The following is a 21,905-nucleotide window of genomic DNA, read 5'->3' as shown; positions in this document are numbered from 1 at the left end:
TGGGGCCTGGGTGGGCCTGGGTCTTGGGGAGGCATGGCTGCAGCTGAGCCAGGGTTCTCTTGCTCTACCTACCCCCAGAAGCACCACTACAGGGAGCTCCCAGTTGAGGTGCAACAGGCACTTGGCCAAGTCCCTGACGGCTTCGTCCAGTACTTCACAAACCGCTTCCCACAGCTGCTCCTCCACACGCACCGAGTCATGAGGAGTTGCGCCTCTGAGAGCCTCTTCCTGTCCTACTACCCACCAGACTCAGAGGCCAGGGGGTCGTGCCCTGGGGCTGCAGGGAGGTGAGGTGGGCCGGAGGCCACACAAATGGTCTCCATGCTGGCTAGCTGAAGAGCTGAGCCTGTGGCTGGCCTCAGAATCAGAATCAGAAAAGACTGCCAGGCTGGGTGCAGTGGCTCACGCCTATACCACCAGCATTTTGGGAGGCTGAGGTGAGAGGATCACTTGAGCTCAGGAATTCCAGACCAGCCTGGCCAACATGGCAAGACCCCACCTCTACAAAACATTTGAAAAATTAGCCAGGCATGGTGGCGCACGCCTGTAGTCCCAGCTGCTTGGGAGGCTAAAGTGGGAGAATCGCTTGAGCCCAGGAGTTCCAGGCTGCAGAGAGCCAGGATCATGCCACTGCACTCCAGTCTGGTCCACAGACACTGTCACCCCCTACCCCCCACAAGACTGGCAGAGGCTGGGCAGCCTGGGGCTGATGAAGCAGAGATGTTCCCTGGATCCCAGGCCCTGGCACCCCTCAGGAAATACAAGAAAAAGAAGATTCACATCTGTTTAATGTGTATAAAGCCAAGGAAAGGACAGTTCCGAACTCAATAGAAATATTCTGTACAATTCATATGGTGGGGTTGAGGGGGAGGGGACGAGGCTGTAGAACCCACACCCGAACATGTACAAAAATAACTTACACAGCAACCCCCACCTGCAAGGATGATGCAGCTCTGCCCAGCCACCGGGGCTGGGGGGCACACTGCAGACATGGCACCACAGGAGCCAACCAGTATGGGCCCCAGATGCTGGTGGGAGTGAGGAGGGCACCAGTCCGGAGGGGAGGGCAGCTATTAGGAGGCCTTGAGGCGGTTGCTGGCCGAGCGTGAGCTCAGCAGCTTGTCCACCATAGTGCGGGCATAGCGGAGCCGGCTGGCCAGCTCCTTGCAGCAGCCGTACTCCTCCAGGAGACTCAGGCGGTACGTGCGGAAGTCCCGCTTCTCATCGATGTAGGTCACGGCTGCCATCAGTGGGCACAAGATGAGCTTGGTGTGATCCTGCAAGAGAAGAGGGGCAGGGATTGCTGATCCCAGAGGCCAGTGTATGTTAGGGAGTAGAGGGAAGACGCAACAGGTTATAGGTACCTGAGCCATTCACTCCATACTCAACTCACATGGGCCACTGCCAAGCACGTGGAGCCTACCCCAGCTCTCTCCTGCCCCTGGTGACATCCAGCTCACCTGGAAGAAGTTGATCTGCACGCTGCCATTGCTGAGGTGCAGGATGATGGCACTGCGGGTGCGGAACCAGGTCCGCAGGTAGGGCAGCCGGGCGAGCTCATCACCTTCACGCGGCGTGATGTTGGCACCTGCCTTCAGCAAATGCTCACTCATGTAATTGCGGAAATATTTAAGGAGGGTGATCTGGATGAAAAGTAAGTGAGGGGTTCCAGAATTAGAGTCTCGCCCTCCAGCACAGGTCCCACTCCCGCAATAGCCGGACGGCACTTACCTTCTTCATCAAGGAGTTGGGATGGGAACTCACGGTGAGGTAGGACTCGGTGCCGTCACGCTCTATGTACTGCAGGCTGTCACCATCGTTGTAGAGAATGAGGCGTGTTGAGTCATTGAAGAGCACCCCCACGCTGTTATCACAGAGCTGATACCCTAGGGATCAGTGGAGAGAGGTCTCAAAAAGGGGGAATAGAAAGTGGGGAGTGGGGCTGGGTGCGGTGGTACATGCCTGTGATTCCAGCACTTTGGGAGGCTGAGGGGGGAGGATTGTTTGAGCCTAGGAGTTTGAGACCAGTCTGGGCAATGTAATGAGACCTCATCTCTACAAACTATTTTAAAAATTAGCTGAGTGTGATGGTGCATGCCTGTAGTCCCAGCTACTTAGGAGGCTGAGCCTGCAGCCAGGCATAAGCCTGGAAGTTTGAGGCTGTAGTGAGTCATGACTGTGCCACTGCACTCCAGCCTGGGCGACAGAGTAGGACCCTGTCTCTGGGCAGTGGGGGAAAAAGGCTGGGGAGTCGGGGAGCACTGGGAGCTGGAATTGGGAGGCCTGGGATGGAGAAAAGAGGGCACTAAGAGTACCTGGGAGCTCAAAAAGGCCAGAGCCTGTAACAACTGAAAAGGTCACCTGGCTGTGCCTGAGTCACCCACCTGGTTCTGGAAGAAACCTACCAAGGCCGTACTTGTCCGAATAGTCCACCCACTTGCTGACCCAGAAGATGGGGATGCAGGCAGGATCCTCAGCCTCCTCTAAGACAGAAACAGACAGACAATTGGTCAGGACCAGCCTCTTCTTCTCTGGTCCACACATGTGGCCCACACCAGGGAACAAGGAAGCCTGACCACCTGGGCTCAGTTGAGAGGCCTAGGGCCCCAGAGAAGAGCAAAGCAGGGCCTCTGCTGCCAACAGGCTCAGACAAGCAGCAGCATAGACATCTCTACACAGAAAGTTTCAACACAGCGCACCAAGTTCCACTCACTCCTTCATTCCACTGACCCATTTACTGAAGGCCTACCGTGCCAGGCACTGTTGCAGGTACAGTGAGCAACAGACAAAACCCCAGCCTCCACAGAGCTGACACTGTGGTTGCAGGGGCAAAGACTAATCAAATTAAGTATGGGCAAAATACCAGTGACTTCTATCATGGTAAGAGTCAGAGACATCTAGTTTTCCAGTTTGGAGTAATTAGGAAACTGTGAAGACAGACGCCGGCTGCAAACACATTAAAATGTTATATTCAGTGCATGCAACAAACACCTTACTTTAAATCCAATCAAAGAAGAAGGACGTGTTGGACTATGTTGGGTGAGAAGTGTTATGGAAAACTATGCAGTGGGTAAGGGGATGCGAAGCACCAGCAGAGGGGCCAGGGAGATGCTCACGGAGGTGACACCGGAGCAGACACTTGAAGGAGGCCACAGTGTGAGCCATGTGGTGTCTGGAAGAAGTGCTTTCATGCCAGGGCCAGGGAGAAAGCCCTGAGGCTGCAGTACGTCTGGGTCTGTTATTTCAAGGGTCTTGAAGAAACAACAGGAACTTACTGAGCAAAAGAAACAGCGTGTGAAGGTGGCACATCGAGGTGCTAGAGTAAGAGACGGATCAGAAAAGAAGGCAGGAGCCACAGCAAGCAGGGCCTCGGATATCAGGAAATGGGGAAACCAATGGTCCTATGGAGACAGGGCCTGGACAAGTCACCAGTGCTTTGTTGGCCAAGGCTCCTCCTGCCTTCTCCAGATGCCCCAAGCAATCCTGCCCCGCCCAGGGCCCCGCAGTACCCACCTTGCCTGACCAGCCCACGCTCCGAGGGCTTGGAGGCATTGACACTGTGCAGCTGCTGCAGCATGTCACTGAGGTGGCAGTCGACCACCTCACCTGTCTCTCGAACCACTGGTTCTTCCTTTTCCCGGGTACGCTCAGGCAGGGGGTTCTCCAAGCCTAGAAAGGTGACAAAAACAGGGGCGTTGGGAAGGGCATAGGACTCCCCTGCCACAGCTGAAACTCTTCCAAAAGAAAAATTCTCTTAGCTACCATTGCTTTGGGGAAACTGAGTCAGTGCCTGGTTATTAGAGCAGCAGCTGCCATGCTCAGGTGACAGGCACAAGTGCTCACTGTGAGGCAACAGATCTTCAGATGCTCTGGCCTCTGATCCAACGATGTGGCCCTGCAGGATACGACCTGCCACTCAGGCAAACAGCTTGAAGGCAACAGCAGCTCAGAGCTGCCCAGCTTCGAGCAAAGAATTAAAAGCATCTTCAGCATCCAGGCAGATGGAAGGGCTGAGTAGTTCAGTTCATCCACAGAATGGATTCAGTCGGCATTTAAATAAAAACACAAGAAATTTTTTTCCACCCCAAAATTTGCTTTATATGCTTATTTATAACCAAAAAAAGCTTGAAAAGATACATGAAATTTTAATGCTGATTATATCTGGGCAGTAGAAACACAGATTATTTTTGTTGTCTTTTTCCTTACTTATTTATTCCCCCACCAACATGTGGTAATTCTCCTTGCATAATATAAAATGTTTAAGTTTTCAATTAAAAAACAATGCCATGATAGGGACTTAGGTATGAAATAATAAGATATTAGGGATTTGCTTTAAACACTCCAGCAAGGCCAGGCCTAGTGGCTCACACCTGTAATCCCAACACTATGAGAGGCCAAGGCAGGTAGACTGAGCTCAGGAGTTTGAGACCAGCCTGAGCAACATGGCAAAACCCTGTCTCTACTAAAAATACAGAAACTAGCTGGACATGCTGTCCCAGCTACTTGGGAAGCTGAGGTGGGAGAGTCACTTGAACGCAGGAGGTGGAGGCTGCTCTAAGTCATGATCTTGCCACTGCACTCCAGCCTGGGCAAAAAAGCAAGACTGTCTCAAATAAATAATAAATAATAATAAATAGTAAATAATAATTTTTTTAAACTCCAGTAACAAAAAAGGCAGAGGCTGGAATAAATAAAAAAAGTCTGTCCAAATGTTGATAAGTAGTAAAAATAGATGAAACATGGGACTCATCATACAGTTCTCTCCACCTTTGGGTAACTGAAAATTTCCTTAGGTTTTTAAAATGCTATATGAAAAATTAAAACTGAAAGAAAAAAAGTAGGAGGCTGAGGCAGGAGGATCACTTGAGCTCAAGAGTTCGAGACCAGTGTGCGCAACAGGGCAAGACCTCATCTCTACAAAAAATTTAAAAATTGGTCAGACATGGTGGCACGTGCCTACAGTCCCAATTACTTGGGAGGCTGAGGGTGGAGGATCACTTGAGCCCAGGAGGTCAAAGCTACAGTGAGGTACAACTGTGCCACTGTGCTCCAGCCTGGGAAACAGAGCAAGACCCTGTCTCAAATTAAAAAAAATAAATGAAAACAGAGAAATAAGTAATCCTTTAAAATATAGCCCAAAGAATAAAATATCCATGAGTCTATTTCAGACATAACCAAATAAATAAATCAATGGGAGAGAAGGAACAGCTCTTCCTTACAGGAGAATTCCAATTATTAAATGTAGAAAAAGTAAGGAAAAGAAAAATTGCCATTAGAACATCACTGTAGGCAGGACACAGTGGCTCACGCTTGTAATCCTAACACTTTGGGAGGCAGAGGAGGATCACTTGAGGGCAGGAGTTTGAGATAAACCTGGTCAACATAGTGAGATCTTGTCTCTACAAAAAAAAATTTTTTTTTTTTTTTTTTTTTTGAGACAGTCTTGCTCTGTTGCCCAGGCTGGAGTGCAGAGGTGAGATCTCGGCTTACTGCAACCTCCACCTCCCGGGTTCAAGTGATTCTTGTGCCTCAGTCTCCTGAGTAACTGAGATTACAGGTGCACACCACCATGCCTGGCTAATTTTTTGTACTTAGTAGAGATGGGGTTTTGCCATGTTGCCCAGGCTGATCTCAAACTCCTGAACTCAGGCAACCCGTCCACCTCGGCTTCCCAAAGAAAAAAAATTTTAATTAGCTGGGTATAGTGGCACATGCCTGTAGTCCTAGCTACTCTGGAGGGTGAGGCACGAGGACTGTTTGAGCCCAGGATGTTGAGGCTGCAGTGAGCTATGATTGAGCCACTGCATTCCAGCCTGGGTGACAGCAAGTCCTAAGACCTGTCTCAAAAAAAATTCCACTGTAGTAGCTGCAAGGTATGTGGAAACCCTGGGGAGTTTTTTATTGTTGCAACTTTTCTGTATAAGCCTAAAATTATTCCAAAATGAAGTTTAAGAAAAACCAATGCCTACAAATTGAAAACTGAAAAATGAACTGAAGTTGTACATCAAATTGGTGATATATCCACAGAGCAAAAAAGTATTTCAAGTGACTTTTTAAAACTATGTATCCTTAGTGAAATATACTTTAAAGACAATTAGAAATGCAAGAAAATAAAATATCATTTAATAACAGGAACTCATATATGTTGAAAATTTTAAGCATATTAATGTAAGGGAACAAGATTTTCAGTTTAAGAGAAAAGAAATATGAGTATAAACCAAACAAGTAAAAACAGATTAATATTGTGTCTGAATCAGACACTTAAAAATTACCAAAAGAAAAGCAGTAACTCCCCAGTGGAGGAAAAGAAAATCACTGTAAGACAGTATGTATCAATGTTAAATTTCCTGAACTTGGGAATTGTGCCAGGTATTATTGTTATGTAAAAGAATCTGTTTGTAGGAAGCATACACTGAAGCATTAAGGGTAAAGTGTAGGACATATACAACTTTTGAATGTTCAGAAAAAAGAGGGCAATTGATAAATGCGAAAAAAAGTGTTAACTGGTGAATCTGGGCAAAAGGGGAGAATGGGAGTGTCTTTTTGGTCTCTGCTACGTTTTTCATAAGCTTACAATAATATAAAAAAATGTTTAAAAATGTGTGATTTGGAAATACCAACACAGACTCAATATCAGTCTTCCCCCACTGCCACAAATGCAGTTCCTAATTCTGTTCTCTGAAGAGACCTAGAAGCAATGACAACCTAAGCAATGGCATGTGGTTTTTTGATTTTTAAGAAAATGTCCATCTTTTTTAAGAGAAGTATTCTGAAGTTTATATAGGTATAAAAATGGCAAAGTGCCTGGGGTTAACTTTAAAAAATACTTCAAAGGAACAAAAATAAATGAATGAAGCAAACTTGACAAAATCCTGATAACTAATTATTGAATCTGGTAAGTATGAGGGAATCCATTACATTATGCTCTATATGTGTACTTGAAAATTTTCATGCTGGCTGGGTGCAGTGGCTCACACTTGTAAACCTAGTACTTTGGAAGGCCAAGGCGGGCAGATTGCTTGAGCTTAGGAGTTTGAGAACAGCCTGGGCAACAAAGTGAGAATCTGTCTCTACAAAAAATACAAAAAATTAGCCAGGCATGGCAGCACACGCCTGTAGTCTCAGCTGAGATGAGAGGATGACTTGAGCCTGGGAGGCAGAAGTTGCAGTGAGCCAAGATCACACCACTCCACTCCAGCCTAGGAGACAGCCAGACCTGTCTCAAAAAAAAAAAAAAAAAAGGAAATTTTTATGTTTTTCAATGAATCATGAAAAAGTATTAGAAGGCCAGACGTAGCAGCTCATGCCTGTAATCCCAACACTTTGGGAGGTGGAGGTGGGAGGATCACTTGAGCCCAGGAGTTCCAAGACCAGCCTAGGCAACATGGCAAAACACTGTCTCTACAAAAACAAAAAAAAATTAGCCAGGCATGGTGGCTCATGCCTGACAGTCCCAACTACTTGGGAGGCTGAGATGGGAGGATTGATTGAACCCTAGAGTTGAAAGCTGCAGTGAGCTGTGATTGTGCCTCTACACTCCAACCTGGAAAACAGAGGAGAGACCCTGTCTCCAAAAAATTAAATTAATTAATTAAAATGATTGGAAAGAATTTTTTAGGCTTGGTATTCAGTCCATTTTCTTCTTCTTGAGCATAGCAGGTTTATCCAGCCATGGTAAGGTCAGTCTTTCCCGGCAAGGCCGAGGAGCAGATGGGCATGGGAATCACGAATTTAAGGACAGAGGTCTGTCCTAAACCAAACCTGAGCTCTTGGGGCCAGGGACTAAGCCACACACACCCCTACAACCTGGGCTTTCTCTGGGGAGTCTGCTCTCTTACCCAGACCCTTGTTGTACCTTTATTGAGGACTGTGAGGGGCTTCCGGTTGCTGGGGTCCAGGCTGCTGGGAGCAATTGAAAACCTCGGTGGAATGGTCAGGCAGGTGATGGGGAGACGGGCAGGGATATAGCCAGAAGTAAAGAACTCGTCGTTAAGCAGCTCATTAATGGTTGGGCGGGCAGTGGGATCTGTCTGAAGCATCTTCTGGATGAGGGAGGCGGCCACGGGGTTGATGTGCTAGGGCAGAGAGAGGGACAGCCATAAGCAGAATGTGAAGGGGACCCGGAGTACAGTACGGCCTCAAAGGGGCTGCAGGCCAATAGACCACACGCAGTCCCCAGTCTCAAATACACCCCAGGTTAGTGGTTCACAACTTGGTTCAATGCCAACTTCTCCACTGTCGGCTTTACTGAGCACCTTTGACAGAAGGGTCAATGGACTGTGGCCTAGCACCAACTCACTTTCCTGGCACTTACTATGTGCCAGGAAAGCATTCTAAGCACTCCTGTACTTAGCTCACTTAGCCCTCACTAATACATCTAAGGGGTGGGGCTCTATTATCATCCCTTTTTTGCAGAGGAGGAAAGTGAGGCACAGAGAGGGTGAAGGCCTTGTCTAGTTGGCTTGATTCCATGCTGTCTCTGACAGTGAACTGACACTTTGTGATGGATTTACTATGTCCGTCCTTATGGTGACAGGCCTCTTGGCTTCACACAAGGACACTACACTTCAAACTGGCTGTGTGCTAGGCTTCTGCAGGAACCAGCTATTCCTTTAAATGCATTTCTGTTGGTGGTTGTGAAAATACACACCGTGGCCAGGTGCGGTGGCTCACGCCTGTAATCCTAGCACTTAGGGAGGCTGAGGCGGGCAGATCACGAGGTCAGGAGATTGAGACCATCCTGGCTAACACAGTGAAACTCTCTTTCTACTAAAAATACAAAAAAAGTAGCCGGGTGTGGTGGCGGGCACCTGTAGTCCCAGCTACTCAGGAGGCTGAGGCGGGAGAATGGTGTGAACCCAGGAGGGGGAACTTGCAGTGAGCCGAGATCGCATCACTGCATTCCAGCTTGGGCGATACAGTGAGACTCTGTCTCAAAAAAAAAAAAAAAAAAAAAAAGGAAATTGCACACCACTATGCCATTAGGAAGCCCTGGGATTCAGTGATTCATAATTCTGTGAGCACTTACTACATGTAAGGCACTCTGTGAGGTGCTCCAAGGCAGGAACTCCACTTTATAGACGAGAACTATGGTTCAGAAGATGCAGGCCAGGCTGGGCATGGTGGCTCATGCCTGTAATCCCAGCACTCTGGGAGGCTGAGGCGGGTGGATCACCTGAGGTCAGGAGTTCGAGACCATCCTGGCCAACGTGGTGAAACCCCATCTCTACTAAAAATACAAAAAAAAAAAAAAAAAGCCAGGCGAGGTGGTGGGTACCTGTAATCCCAGTTACTTGGGAGGTTGAGGCAGGAGAATCGCTTGAACCTGGGAGGTGGAGGTTGCAGTGAGTCGAGAGTCGAGATCATGCCACTGCACTGGGGAACAAGAGTAAAACTCCACCTCAAAAAAAAAAAAAGAAAAAAAAGAAAAAAAAGAAAAAAAGAAGATGCAGGCCATTTGCCCAATGTGATCTGGCTAAGTGGCAGAATCCATTTGAATTAAGATAATCCATTTCCAAAGCTTAAGCACTTTAGCCTCCTACTCCTTCCTACCTCCTTTGTTTTTTGCTTTTTACGCAACTTTTGGGCTACCCAATCTCTTGAGAATCTGCCAACTCTCTCCCCCTAGAAAAAATGCTTTTGTGCACATACATGTCAAGTTCTGTATGTAATTTCAGACACAGGCCCTCGCAAGCTCTGTGGCTATCCTAGAGGTGGGATAGACCTATTTCTGGTCTTAGGATATTGCTGGGCTCCATAAACAGCTTTTGGGGAAAACAAAATAAATGTAAAGTTAAAGCATCATTAGTCACCTTGGGAATACTGTATTCATTCTTCTTGATCCGGAGGTAGGTCTCTTTTAGGCAAGAAGTCTCAAAAGGTGGTTTGCCCACTAACAAGGTATACCTGTAAGCACAAGGTAGGATTTGGCACCAGCCTCCCAGCCACAACCCAGACATAAGAGAAATCATCTCAGGGTCAGAACAAAGACCAGGCATCCTCTGGACACTCACTGTAACTCTGGGGCCCCTGAAGACAACCCCCAGGTCCACTGAGCAGCCCCAGGAGCCATGATATTGGCTAGAATGAGCCCTTAGCAGAATACACGTGGTGAGACTAGGATTCTTAGGGGCCAGTGATTTTTTAGTTGTGCCCTGTGGTCATCTAGGACTCTGCAAGGGCCTCAGAGGCTGCCTGTCATGCAAAACAGGTCAAAGGGCTACCTGCACTTACAGAAGCAGCTCTACCTTTAGCAATTCTGTACTTAAGTCTTCAAGTTTTCATTTGGAAAAACCCCACTGCGAAGATGTATGAAAGTCACTGCTACAACTCATTTCTAACTCTCCAGTACCTAGGCCCCAAACAAGAAAGGTAATACCTGAAAAGGCCCAAGCCTCTGCCTGCCACCAACCGCTGCTGATGGTCTCAATCCAGACAGACCACTGGCACGTCATCCTTCCATCTGTAACTCCTGGCCTAATTTCCCCCACCATGCTAATGTTCATCAATGTTTAAGACCTTATTGTGCACGGGAACTACCAAGGGACCTTGTTAAAAAATCCAGATTCTGACCCAGTCAGTAATCCGGGTCCTGAGATTCCGCATACAGGTTCCCAAATGATGGTGATGCTGCCCTGTGGACCACTCTAGCAAAGGACTAGAGTAAGGTTGTGCAGACGACTTCTCCTCCTCCTTCTCCTCCCCCTCCTCCTCCCCCATGTCCTAGGCTGCAGAAATCCAACAGGATACACCAGTGACAGGGAAAGATATGGCAGTTAGGCTTTGTTTGGGGGTAACCTGTCCCCTGCAGTAGGTTTGCTGTAAAGCAGGCCGAAAGGTCCACAGAAAAGGTCAGCCAGGTAGGATGTCCCAAAGTTGCCCCTGCTGAGACCAGGTAGATCCAGAGATAACTCCCAACTTACATGATACACCCAATAGACCACACATCCACCTCGAAACTGTGCCCTTTCTTGCTCAGCACCTCGGGAGCTATGTAATTAGGAGTCCCGCACAGGGTCTTCTTCCTCTCCCCGTCATATTCGACTTTGGTTGCCAGTCCAAAATCCCCTGGGACAGAGGGAGGAAGAGCGGGTACTTAGATGCCAGCCTCTGCCATCTGTCAATGCAGAAGGCTAGTTAAAGGTTTGACCATCAAGAACCAGGGCCATTTGATCCCACAAGCTTCTGCTCCTTGTACGCAGCAAGGCTTGCCCAGGAATCTTCCCGCCATGCTGACACCAGGGAGGTGCCTCCAGTGACCCTTCTCACCCCTCCCCTTAGAAAGGGGCTATACTTCGAAACGGGAACTGGCAGGGATAGCAAAACTCCAGTGCCTTCAAGGATCAAGCAAGTTAACCTCCAAGACTTGGCAAGTCTGTGAAGAAGTAATAGGGAGGAGTAGAGACTGTGGCAAACAAGTCTGAAGGGGACAGCTGCTTTCCAGCCCAGCAAAGGACTGCCCTAAGAAAATGCTGTCCTCGTATTACTGGAGCTTTCATGACTGTTTAAAAGGAGCTCTAAATCAAAATTTTTATGTCAAACCTTCCAATTTAAAAAATAAAAACAAATTCAAATTCTTTGTAAAAAAAAGAAAAATGCTGTATTGGGGCACAAAAAATAATGCATCTGTAGGCAAGATACTGACTTGTGGGTTCTTTGTTTGAAATTTCTGGACTAAAGAGAGAATTCTAGAGGCAATCAACAGCCCAAACTTCCCACCATCCTCTTCCTTCCTCCTGGTCTCCTTCCTTTCTCCCAGCCTCCTCCAAATTCCAGCCTCTTGGAGTGATGTCAAGCACCCCTGCAGGCTCAGCAACTCACCTATTTTCACCTCCAGATCTTCATTCAGGAAAAGGTTGCCCAGCTTGAGGTCTCGGTGAATAACTCGGTTTCGGTGCAGGTACTGACAGCCAAGCACAATTTGCCTTAGGTAGTATCGGGCCTCAGGCTCAGTCAGGGCTTTCCTCCTCTTGTGCAGCTCCAGGAGAGACTGTGGATGGGAAGGAGAGGGCAGGAGGGATGGGGAGGTGGTATTGAGGCCGGTGGGGAAGGGAGAGGGTTACCAGGCAAAGGAAGCACAGGACTGGACTCTGGACTCCCAAAGGATGAAAGAGGGGTCTTGGTGGGTTTCTCTCCTTCCCTATGCCCCCACCCCATTCCTTCTCCAGGACAACTGGCATCTGGACCCTGCCTTAACACTGTCCACAACCATTCACAGCACCCCTTCTCCTACTAGCTTTCTCCCTTACCTGGGAGTCCTCTCTCAGCCCCACTCCGGAAGTCCCCAGCAGCAGATCCCTTTCCTGACTCTTATCTCCCTCGGAAGGCCCGAAGTCTAGCTCCAACTACCCCCTCACTGACCCAGCTACACTCCGGAAGCTCCCAGTGCCCGGCATCACTAACCTGGGACTCCTCCCTGGCCACTCCAGGGCCCTAGCGTCCATTACCAGCACCCCTCCCCCCAAGTACCTCGCGTCCAGAAGCTGACCTCCCTATCAGCAACATGACTCAGACTCCACTTCACTGGAACCCCGTCCTCTAGCAGCTCCAAGAGCCAAGAAGCCCTTACCAAAGGCACTTTCCATACCTAAGAGGGAGGCTCCCAGCACCCTTCTCTAGCAGCTCCAAGTCCCAGGTACTCCCTTCCTGGGCACTCTTTCCAGCAGCTCCAGGTCTGGGCGCTCCAACTGCCCCGCAGGCAGTTCCAGTTAACCAGCAGCGACACTCACCCTCCGGCGGCAGAGCTCCAACACCACGAACACGAAGTCGTTGTCCTCGAAAAAGCCATGGAATCCTACGACGTGCTGGTGGGCGAGGCTGCGGTGAATGGATATTTCCATGGACATCTTCTCCCTCTGGTGCGGCTTAAGCAGCAGAGACTTAGGCACAATCTTGCCCGCGAACACCTCCTTGGTGTCCGCGTCCGAGATCTCGAAGCACTTGGCAAAGCCACCCTTGCCCAAAAAGCGGCCCCGCACATAGCGCCGCCGGCTGCGTGGGTCCACTAGGACCTCCGGGATCTCTTTCGCCGGTGGAGCCGCCGCCGGAGCTCCAGGAGCTGCAGCTCCGGGGACCCCGGCTTTCCCAGGGTCGGCCGGTGCCCGTGCCAGCTTCCCTGCAGTCACCGCCGCACTCATGCTCCCGGAGCTGCTCTGCTGACCTGGATCCGAGCAGACGCTCCGCACCGCTCAGCTCCTCCCCGAATTCAAACGCGGCGCTGGGAACGTTACAAAAGCCTGCGCGCCACTGATTGGCCGCGGGGATTTAAAATCCAAACCCGCCCGCCGCGCGGCACCATGGGAGCGCCCTGCGCAGCAGCTGCCTTTAAACCCGGACCCAGCCGGGGAAAAACTTGATTGACAGGGACGCCCGAACACGTGGGATAGCCTGGGAAACCAAATCCGGCGTGGATGCGGAGACCCAGCCCCGAGAGGGGAGGAATTCCTTCGGGGTTTCTCCCTTTCTCGGGCGTCCGGGAAAGCTCCTGCAGTTCGCTTGCGCCTCCTCCAGGAAGCTTTTCCTTAAATCTTCCTCCACCCACCCCACCTAGAATATAAGCAATCTAAGAGTAGGGAACTGGCATGCCAGCAGGTCGTTTAAGAAAGCCTTAGCATCCGCCTCCCGATGCCGTCAGCTCTCAGCCAAGCCACCAGAACTGAACTAAAATCTAAGTAAAAGTGTGCTTGCCAAACATACCTTCATGGCTAGTCTGCTCCTTCAAATAACTGCCGCTTCTGAGCTCCTCCGGATTACAAAGCTACGCTGCTTACAGAAGGGGCCATGGAACAGCAGCATCGCCATCACCTGAGAGCTTGTTAGAACCGCAAAGGCAAACATTCAGGCCCTACTCCAGACCTCCCGGGTCAGTGTCCGCCTCTCAACAAGACTGCTCAGGTGATTCCTACACATCCTGAAGTTGGAGAAGCACAGTACCAGAGTCCTCCATGATGCAAGGAAGCTGTCTGGCCTGCTCGCTACTGAATTTCCCAGGGCCTAAAATAGTGGACACTCAGTTTCTTGGTCAGAGGGACGGAAGGTTGGAAGAATGCCTAGCAAACTGGCAGGTCATAGCCAAATGTGTCTTGCAGGGTTTTGTTTGGCCTCCCACTTTTGTGTGTGTGTGTGTGTGTGTGTGTGTGTGTGTGTGTGTGTGTGTGTGTGTGTGTGTGTGTGTGTGTGTGTGTGTGTGTGTGTGTGTGTGTGTGTGTGTGTGTGTGTGTGTGTGTGTGTGTGTGTGTGTGTGTGTGTGTGTGTGTGTGTGTGTGTGTGTGTGTGTGTGTGTGTGTGTGTGTGTGTGTGTGTGTGTGTGTGTGTGTGTGTGTGTGTGTGTGACGGAGTCTTGCTCTGACGCCCAGGCTGGAGTGCAGTGGCACAGATATCGGCTCACTGCAACCTCTGCTTCCCGGGTTCAAGCAGTCCTCCCGCCTCAGCCTCTCAAGTAGCTGGAATTACAAGCGTGCACCACCATGCCCGGCTAATTTTTGTAATTTTAGTAGAGAAGAGGTTTCACCATGTTGGCCAGGCGGGTCTTGAACTCCTGACCTCAAGTGATCTGCCCACCTCGGCCTCCCAAAGTGCTGGGATTACAGGCATAAGCAGCCATGCCCGGCCATTGTAAAACATTTACAGCATTTAAAAGAGGAGGTCATAAAAATTTGGATTTGTGGCCTTTCCTGAAAAAAATCAGCTCTAGCTACTTAACTCTGTGCCTACATGCTTTCAGTTGCCACAGTTCCCATTTACACCCCTTTGTTCTATAGGTACTTGAGTGGCAACCCTGGAACAGCAAAATACCTAAGTTAGAAGCTCTTTCTCTGTGCCTCCTTAGCACCCTCTATCCTTCATAGAGCCCAGCAAAAATCAACCATACTATAAGTATCCTTCACCTGCCTTGCAGCTAAAGGGAAGGGCAATGAAGGCAATGATGCTGTCCTTTCCACCCCATGTCCCAAGCTCCCAGAGCAGTGCTTGGTAAAAAAAAAAAAAAAAGGGTACTTACTAAAACATTGGCTGAATAAAAGGAAGACTTTGAAAAATTAAGTTATGTAGTACCCCTATGGTGTGAATAATTCTTTTTATTAGAATTTAATATACTTACAGAAAAAAATGTACATATCATAATTGTACACAGAGCTCAGTGAATTTTCACAAACTGAACACATCTGTAAACCACACCCAGATTGAGAAAGAGAACATGACAAACACCCCACAAGTCTCCCTTGTGCCCTGTGCCAGGGGTGCCACCACCACCTCCTAGTCTGATGATGTACTAGGAGATTCACAGACTCAGCCTGTAATCATACTTATGGCTATGATTTACTACAGCAAAAGGCTAGGAAGCAAAATCAGCAAAGGAAAAAAGTGCATGGGCAAAGTTCAGGGAAACCAGGTGCAAGCCTCCCACGGTCCTCTCCCAGCAGAGTCACACAGGACACAATTCCTCCAGCAATCAGCTGTGACAACCCATACACACTGTTGTGTACAAGGGAAGCTCATTACAGACTCAGTGTTCAGGGCTCTGATTGGGAGCTGGTCACTTCATCCTCTGCCTAACACATATGAAAATCCAAGACTCGCAGAAGGAAGGCAGATGTCGGGCATAATCCACATTGTACAAACAGTTTAGGCACAGTGAACCACTCTTATCATTTAGGGATTAATGAGAACCCTCCTGAAATCCAAGCTTTCAGATGCCAGCCAAGGGCCAGCCTTGCAAACAGGCCTGCTTTCTCATCTCTTTTCACACAGTCCATCTCCTTATTGAGGATTCTTTACAGCAAAATTATTATCAGTAGGACCCCATGCAAAAGGGTGAGACCAATCTGAAGTATGGACCTCAGTTCCTCCTGGTAGGGTCCTGGATTTAACCAGCTAAAATAAATCCCATTAACCATAAAGTCTATCTTAGAAATCCAGGTGGCTTCCTCCTTAATTCCTTTTTTTTGAGATGGAATCTTGCTGTCACCCAGGTTGGAGTGCAGTGGCGTGATCCTGGCTTACTGTAACCTCCACCTCCTGGGTTAAAGCGATTCTCCTGCTTCAGCCTCCCAAGTAGCTGGGACTACAGGTGCACACCACCACACCCAGCTAATTTTTTTATTTTTGTATTTTTACTAGAGACGGGGTTTCACCATGTTGGTCAGGCTGGTCTCAAACTCCTAACCTCAGGTGATCTGCCTGCCTCAGATTCCCCAAGTGCTGGGATTATAGGCATGAACCACTGTGCCCGGCCCTTAACTGCTGTCTGAAACTCTTTTTTTTTTTTTTTTTAACCTGACCTGAGGCATCAATTCAGGCACAGTACAACTCTGCTCAGTAAATGGAAGCTAACGCAAATGCTTTCCAGGGCTGAGGGGATATCATGAGAGTCATGGTCATGTACAGAAGCATAGTCCCAGGGTCACAGGTGGTACCCCTGGAAACAAAGAATTTGCAATATTAGGGCACCTCAAGCAGGACATCCATTAGTCAAGCCGTACAGGTGAACAGACCTCCCACCAGGGGAGGTCTCCTGCCCTAGTGTTTCCAGTTCCATCTGAAAAGTTCCTGGAGTTCTTGGCTTCCAAGTGACTGCCTGAAGGCAGTGAGTCCCAAACAGTTTTGCTTGTTCAGGATACAAGTTGATTCATCTCATGAGCATGGATGACATTTGTGGGAGATCTTCATGGAAAGCATGGGAGCTGGACCCACTCTGTTGTCAGTCTGAACTCAAAGCACTCACAGCACATGGAAAGGCAGCAAGCACTGGGAATTTTCCTTCAGCAAGAGGAGGCTTCTAGGGATCAAGCCTCCCCAGGTGCCAGGCTTTAATTATTTTCTCTAATGTTACAAAAACAGTCGTGCCCTGTTCAGCAATCATAACATTGCATTTTTTCAACCATCTCTTTCTCTCAGCCAGGCCTTTCCTCTGGAGGGTTTGTATGTAAGAGGCACAAAAGCATTTTTGTAGATAAACTTTTTTGTTTATTTATTTATTTATTTATTTTGAGATAGGGTCTGGCTCTGTTGCCCAGGCTGGAGTGCAGTGGCACGATTTTGGCTCACTGCAAATCTCCGCTTCCTGGGCTCAAGCCATCCTCCTACCCTCAGCCTCCTAAGTAGCTGGCACTACAGGCACATGCCATCATGCCCAGCTAATTTTTGCATTTTTTGTAGACATAGGGTTTCGCCATGTTGCCCAGACTGGTCTTGAACTCCTGAGCTCAAGCAATCTGCCCACCTTGGCCTCCTGAAGTGCTGGGATCATGTGTCCATCACTGTGCCTGGCCAACTTTTTTTTTTTTAATCATCATCCTAGAGTTCAAGTAGATAAATGTTTTTGTGCAACTTAACCAGAAAGACACATTCAGGAATTGGTAATGATGTGTGGAGGGTTGAACTGTGTCCCCACAAAAATTCATGCTGAAGCCCTAATCACCTGTACCTCAAAATGTGAGTATATTTGGAGATAGGCCCTGAAGAAGTAACTAAGTTAAAATGGGATTGTTAGGATGGGCCCTAATCCAACCTGACTGGTATCTTTATTAAAAGAGACTATTAGGACACAGACACATAGACAGAGGGACCATACAAGAACACACTAAGAAGGCAGCCATCTGCAAGCCAAGCAGAGAGTCCTCAGAAGAATCCAAACCTGTCGACACCTTGTCCTGGACTTTCAGCCTCCAGAACTGCGGGAAAATAAGTTTCTATTGTGTAAGCCACTCGGTTTGTGGTACTTTGTTATGGTATCCTTAGCAAATGAATAAAGGATGAAACTCTGAATTTTTTTAAATTTCAAAATGTGTTTACATAATCTTCCACCCCTTTTGTCCTGATTATTCAATGAGCAGCCTAAAAAAAGCCTAATACCTTTCTGGGGACAGCTACATTTCAATAATCCACCTACCTTACTAAGCTGTGTGTGCTGGGAGAAAAGTGAGGGAAGTAGAGTCAGGCTGTCAGTCCACTGTTGCAAGCTGCAACTAATCCCAAAAGCTGAATGCAACAAGTCAACAGCAGTGAGAGAAACCCCAGAGAAGGTTCGAGTCTGGTCTGTCAAAAGCAGGAGGAAGGGTCACAGTCCTTGTGATGTGCTCTTCCCCATCTTGCAGCTTTTGGCAAATATTAGAAGTTAGGAATGCAATTAGCCTCTGTATTAGAGACAAACAGCCTATCAGCAACTTGATCTTAGATGGATTCCATTAAAGAATAAGCCCTTTTCAGCCAGGTTCCAGGATGTTTTCATAGTTTAGCACTCCACGGAGGGGGTCCTTAATCTCCAACGGCCCCAACGTCTAAGTCCTGGTCATTGAGCCTGTGTCTGCTTTCAGTTCAGCATAGCCCGCGTTGAGGCTCATGGCACACAGTAGCAGGTTTCAGCTTAGAGTCAGGGCCAGGCAATTAGGATCTGGGAATTTGAGATTCTGAACAAGCCAGCTGCTTTTCTTCAGCAGCAGTGAAGGCATGCTGCGTGGCCAGACAGCTGTGGTTCAAGTGACATGCAAGGCTGCCTTTTTATCTTGTTGGTCTTAGAATCCAATTAACCCACTCAAAAAAAACAATGCATATTAGACTAGACAATTATCAGCCTCTAAGGGTAGACATTTGATTTTGACAAGGGCTCATTAGCAATTTAACTGTATTTTCATTTTCCAAACAGACTGCTTCTCTTTACATGTTGTCTCCTTTCCAGAGGCTCCAACAGGCATGAATCACAGCAAAAATCATCAGTTACAGGCCTGTTCTGGTTCCAATATCCGAAGAATTTAAATTCCAACCCATCCACTAGGAGCAAAAAACTAGAAAGCTGAATCCCACTAACACCTTTCGTATTTTATTTTTGAGAAGCTTTATTTGATTGGGGTGATTCCTCTAACATTTATGAAATTAACAAGCATAAAACTTTGTTTTTAAGAGATGAGTAGCTGGGACTACAGGCGCATGCCACTGTGTCCGGCTAAGGTATGTTTTTTAAGCAATGAAATCAACCAGTAAAAACAAGTTTAAATATTTTTCATTCATACACTCAAGGCCTGCTGAGCACCCACTGCACGTATGTTTTACTCGTTCCATTAGAAATGTTTACTAAAAAATGGCCAGGCACAGTGGCTTATTAGACTGTAATCCCAGCACTTTGGGAGGCCAAGATCGCTTGAGCCCAGGAGTTCAAGACTAGTCTGGGCAACATGGTAAGACTTAAAAAATGAACAAATACAAGAAAGTTTAAAAAAAAAAAAAAAATGAGGATGTATTAAAGAAAATGTTCCTAATTCTCTTATGTCTTTTCATAGCTGTTTCCACATTCTCATATTCCCTTCTAATCCTTGTCAACATGGAATTTGTTTTATACAGTTGCAATTATGGTCCATTAATACAATCTATTTGTATGTTACCAGTAACAATAATACTAACAGTGAACCCTTATTGAGCATTTACTATGCGCCACACACAGGGCTAAAAGTTTTAGAGATGATCTCATTTACCTTGGGTTATTCACCCAAGGTTTATGGCCAGCAGACGGCAAAGCCTGAATTCCAACCCAGCTCTGCTGACTCCCAAGAACATCCACCTGCACACTGCCTCTTGGGCCTTGTTTATCTGGCAAGTCCTAAACCCCAGACTCATTTGTTCACTTGCTTGCTTCCTCCCTCCTTACCAAAACACAGTATGATCTATTGGTTAAACTCACAGACTGAAATCTCCGGGTTCAAATGCCAGCTCCTCTCTCACTAGCTGTATGACCTTGGGAAAGTATTTAATCTCTCTGTGCCTCAATTTCCATGTTTATAAAATGGGGATAAAGTGCCCATTATAGTGCCCATTTCCTAGGATTCTATCCAGGAGATGATGTGCCTATTTCCTAAGGTTCTTGTAAGTACATTCTGCAAGGACAGCACTCCAAATAGTACAGGCACATGGTTTTGACACTTGTTTCTGTTATTATTGAAATAAAAAGAACCTGTACCTGTTCCCAGGAAGCTCAGAGTCTCTCACAGGCCTTTTCAGTTCCTGGGGCTCTCATATTTCCTCATTCTCCCAGACTCCTCTGACCCTACTCTTCCTCAGGCTCTTACTGCTCCTGTGGGAAATCAGAAAGAGCAGCCAGCAGACAACACCAACTGAGAAGAATGCAGCTGAAATGGCACAGGTCAGTACAGCCAAGAAACACCATGGGCTAATGTTCAGACCCACGGTCTGAAAGCCAGAGCGGGTGTGAATTTCACTCCCGTGTCTCTTTTCTTGGATGATTTTCATCTGCATGACCCATTTGCCCAATGCCCAGTGGTTGTGAAGATACAGAAAAGTCCAGGTACTGCTTTCAGGGAAGTAAGATGTCCTGTGCTAACTCTTCTCACTTCAGGGTCCAAGTCAGAGTGCACAAGGAAAGCAGGTGGGGCTGGCCCGCCAGCAAAAGCTTCAGGAGAGCAAAGGGTTGGCTGACTGGGCTGCAAGGGTAGCGTTCAGAGCCAGCTACCTTGGAGGCCAAGATACTGGACGAGCTGCATAAAACATGAATTTTGCAGCCAAATAAGAACTGGCCTTGATTCCAGCTCAGCCATTTATTAGATGTATAACACTGGGCAAATTTACTTAACCTCTCTGAATAGCAGTTTCCTCTGCTGTAAAACAGGCTGTGAAAATCTCTACTTTTTTGACAGTTGGGAGGATTAAATGTTTGCACCCCATAGATAACAAAACAAGGAAGGGTGATTTCTCCATCTCTTCTTTGTGGTGGACTGATTATAAAGATCAAGATGTTTTTACTTTGAAATTTTAAAAATATGTAAGAATATTATGCCTTATACTCTAAGGGGTTTTGCTCAAGGTTTATCACTTCCTAATAAAAGTAGGTATAACTACCATTTATTGAGTGCTGACCCTGAGCCAGTACTTATGCTTTACAAGTATAAATGCATTTCAATCCTTATAATAACCCTATCCAACTTCCCCGTTTTACAGAAGAGAAACCTGAGGTTCCACGAAGTAAGATAACTTGCTCAAAGTCACAAGGCTAGCCAATGGCAGGTTGGGATTTGATCAGCCCAACTCTAGCACTCATGCTCCTCACCACTATGATGGCTCTCAAAATGGACCCCTCAGACCCTCTCTGTATTTTGATTCTTTGGCTTTCTCCCTCACTAAGCTGTGAGATCCCTATGGGCAAGAACTGGCTCCATCTCAGTCTCCACTGTATCCCCAGGACCTAGGCAGTGCTTGGCACCTAGTAGTGGCTTGGAGAGCATTTGTTAAATGAATAAATGAGTGATGGTGTCTCTTTTCTCTGTACAGGAAATGGTGAGGGGCCTACCTTCTTACCCCTAAATGCCAGCAAGCACATATTCTACTAAAAGCACAAGCCCATTGCTGGGGGGCTCTAGAAGGGTTTCAGTTATCATGTACTTAGGGGAACTGTAGAAGCTGGCAAGACATTTTGCTGAGACCGGTTCTGAAAAAAACAGGTCTTTGGACATGCTGTCCCAACACTGCCAGTATCATTTCAGGGGCCTTGCAGCTCCATAGAAGATCCTAGGAGACCAGTCAGCTGGATTTGACTACCTATAGTCACCATCCAGGTTGTCAGATGCCAATTTTTTTCAGGAGAATAGCTGAGGCTAGCCAGAATGTGGCTGGGCAGCACCCTCTAGGCTCTCACTGGATAGAACAGGATACGGAGAAAGGTCCCCTAGCCACCAAGACCTCTTCCTTATAGCTGAGAAACTTCCAAGGATATGTTAACTAGGAACAATGTTTGTCTGATTAATTTCAAGTATGCCAGATGGGTGAGTGACTAAGAAAGGAAATGTGGCCTCAGATCCTGAGTGAACTCGTTCATGCAGAAGTGACTAATACAGAAGCCACCACCAACCCCAAACAACCACAGGGTTCTGTGCAGCCATGTAAAACAGAATCAGTCAACAGAAGGC

General features: G+C 47.6%; 3 protein-coding genes across 7 annotated transcripts in view; 1 reads left to right on the top strand and 2 right to left on the bottom strand.

Moving 5' to 3' along the window:
* LOC105485024 (endoplasmic reticulum to nucleus signaling 2) overlaps window positions 1–698 on the top strand; it is a 38,068-nt gene extending 37,370 nt beyond the window's left edge. For all 5 annotated transcript variants that reach the window (XM_071084243.1, XM_071084244.1, XM_011747182.3 and 2 more), the window contains one exon: window positions 79–698. In XM_071084243.1, coding sequence (XP_070940344.1) covers window positions 79–291 — 213 coding nt within the window. In that variant the 3' untranslated portion in view covers window positions 292–698. The remainder of the gene's footprint in view (window positions 1–78) is intronic.
* Window positions 699–770: 72 nt separating this feature from the next.
* LOC105485025 (polo like kinase 1) lies at window positions 771–20,041 on the bottom strand. Its single transcript, XM_024793876.2, has 11 exons — window positions 19,946–20,041; window positions 12,729–13,810; window positions 11,821–11,989; window positions 10,923–11,067; window positions 9,813–9,906; window positions 7,856–8,075; window positions 3,514–3,669; window positions 2,406–2,483; window positions 1,732–1,886; window positions 1,461–1,643; window positions 771–1,277 (listed from the first exon to the last, which is right to left on the bottom strand). Exons 2-11 carry the CDS (start codon window positions 13,134–13,136, stop codon window positions 1,074–1,076), a joined length of 1,812 nt encoding a protein of 603 aa, XP_024649644.1. The 5' UTR covers window positions 13,137–13,810; window positions 19,946–20,041; the 3' UTR covers window positions 771–1,073.
* Window positions 15,041–21,905, bottom strand: part of LOC105485027 (dynactin subunit 5) — a 36,599-nt gene continuing 29,734 nt past the window's right edge. Inside the window, exon 7 of the transcript XR_011616352.1 lies at window positions 15,041–20,059. The gene's annotated coding sequence lies outside the window, so the exon portion shown is untranslated. The remainder of the gene's footprint in view (window positions 20,060–21,905) is intronic.

Source organism: Macaca nemestrina, chromosome 18 (assembly GCF_043159975.1).
Source record: "Macaca nemestrina isolate mMacNem1 chromosome 18, mMacNem.hap1, whole genome shotgun sequence".
In the NCBI taxonomy this organism is placed as follows: Eukaryota; Metazoa; Chordata; class Mammalia; order Primates; family Cercopithecidae; genus Macaca; species Macaca nemestrina.
Note: the sequence above shows the minus strand (reverse complement) of the source record. Positions and strands in the feature narration are given on the sequence as shown.

Bases quoted from the DNA above. Each gene is read 5' to 3' on its own strand.
- LOC105485025 (XM_024793876.2), bottom strand. From the start codon at position 13,136: ATGAGTGCGGCGGTGACTGCAGGGAAGCTGGCACGGGCACCGGCCGAC. The intron at 11,068-11,820 runs GTGAGTTGCTGA...CCTCTGTCCCAG, and splicing joins AGATCTGGAGGTGAAAATAG to GGGATTTTGGACTGGCAACC. The intron at 3,670-7,855 runs GTACAACAAGGG...TCACCTTTCTAG, and splicing joins CCTCACAGTCCTCAATAAAG to GCTTGGAGAACCCCCTGCCT.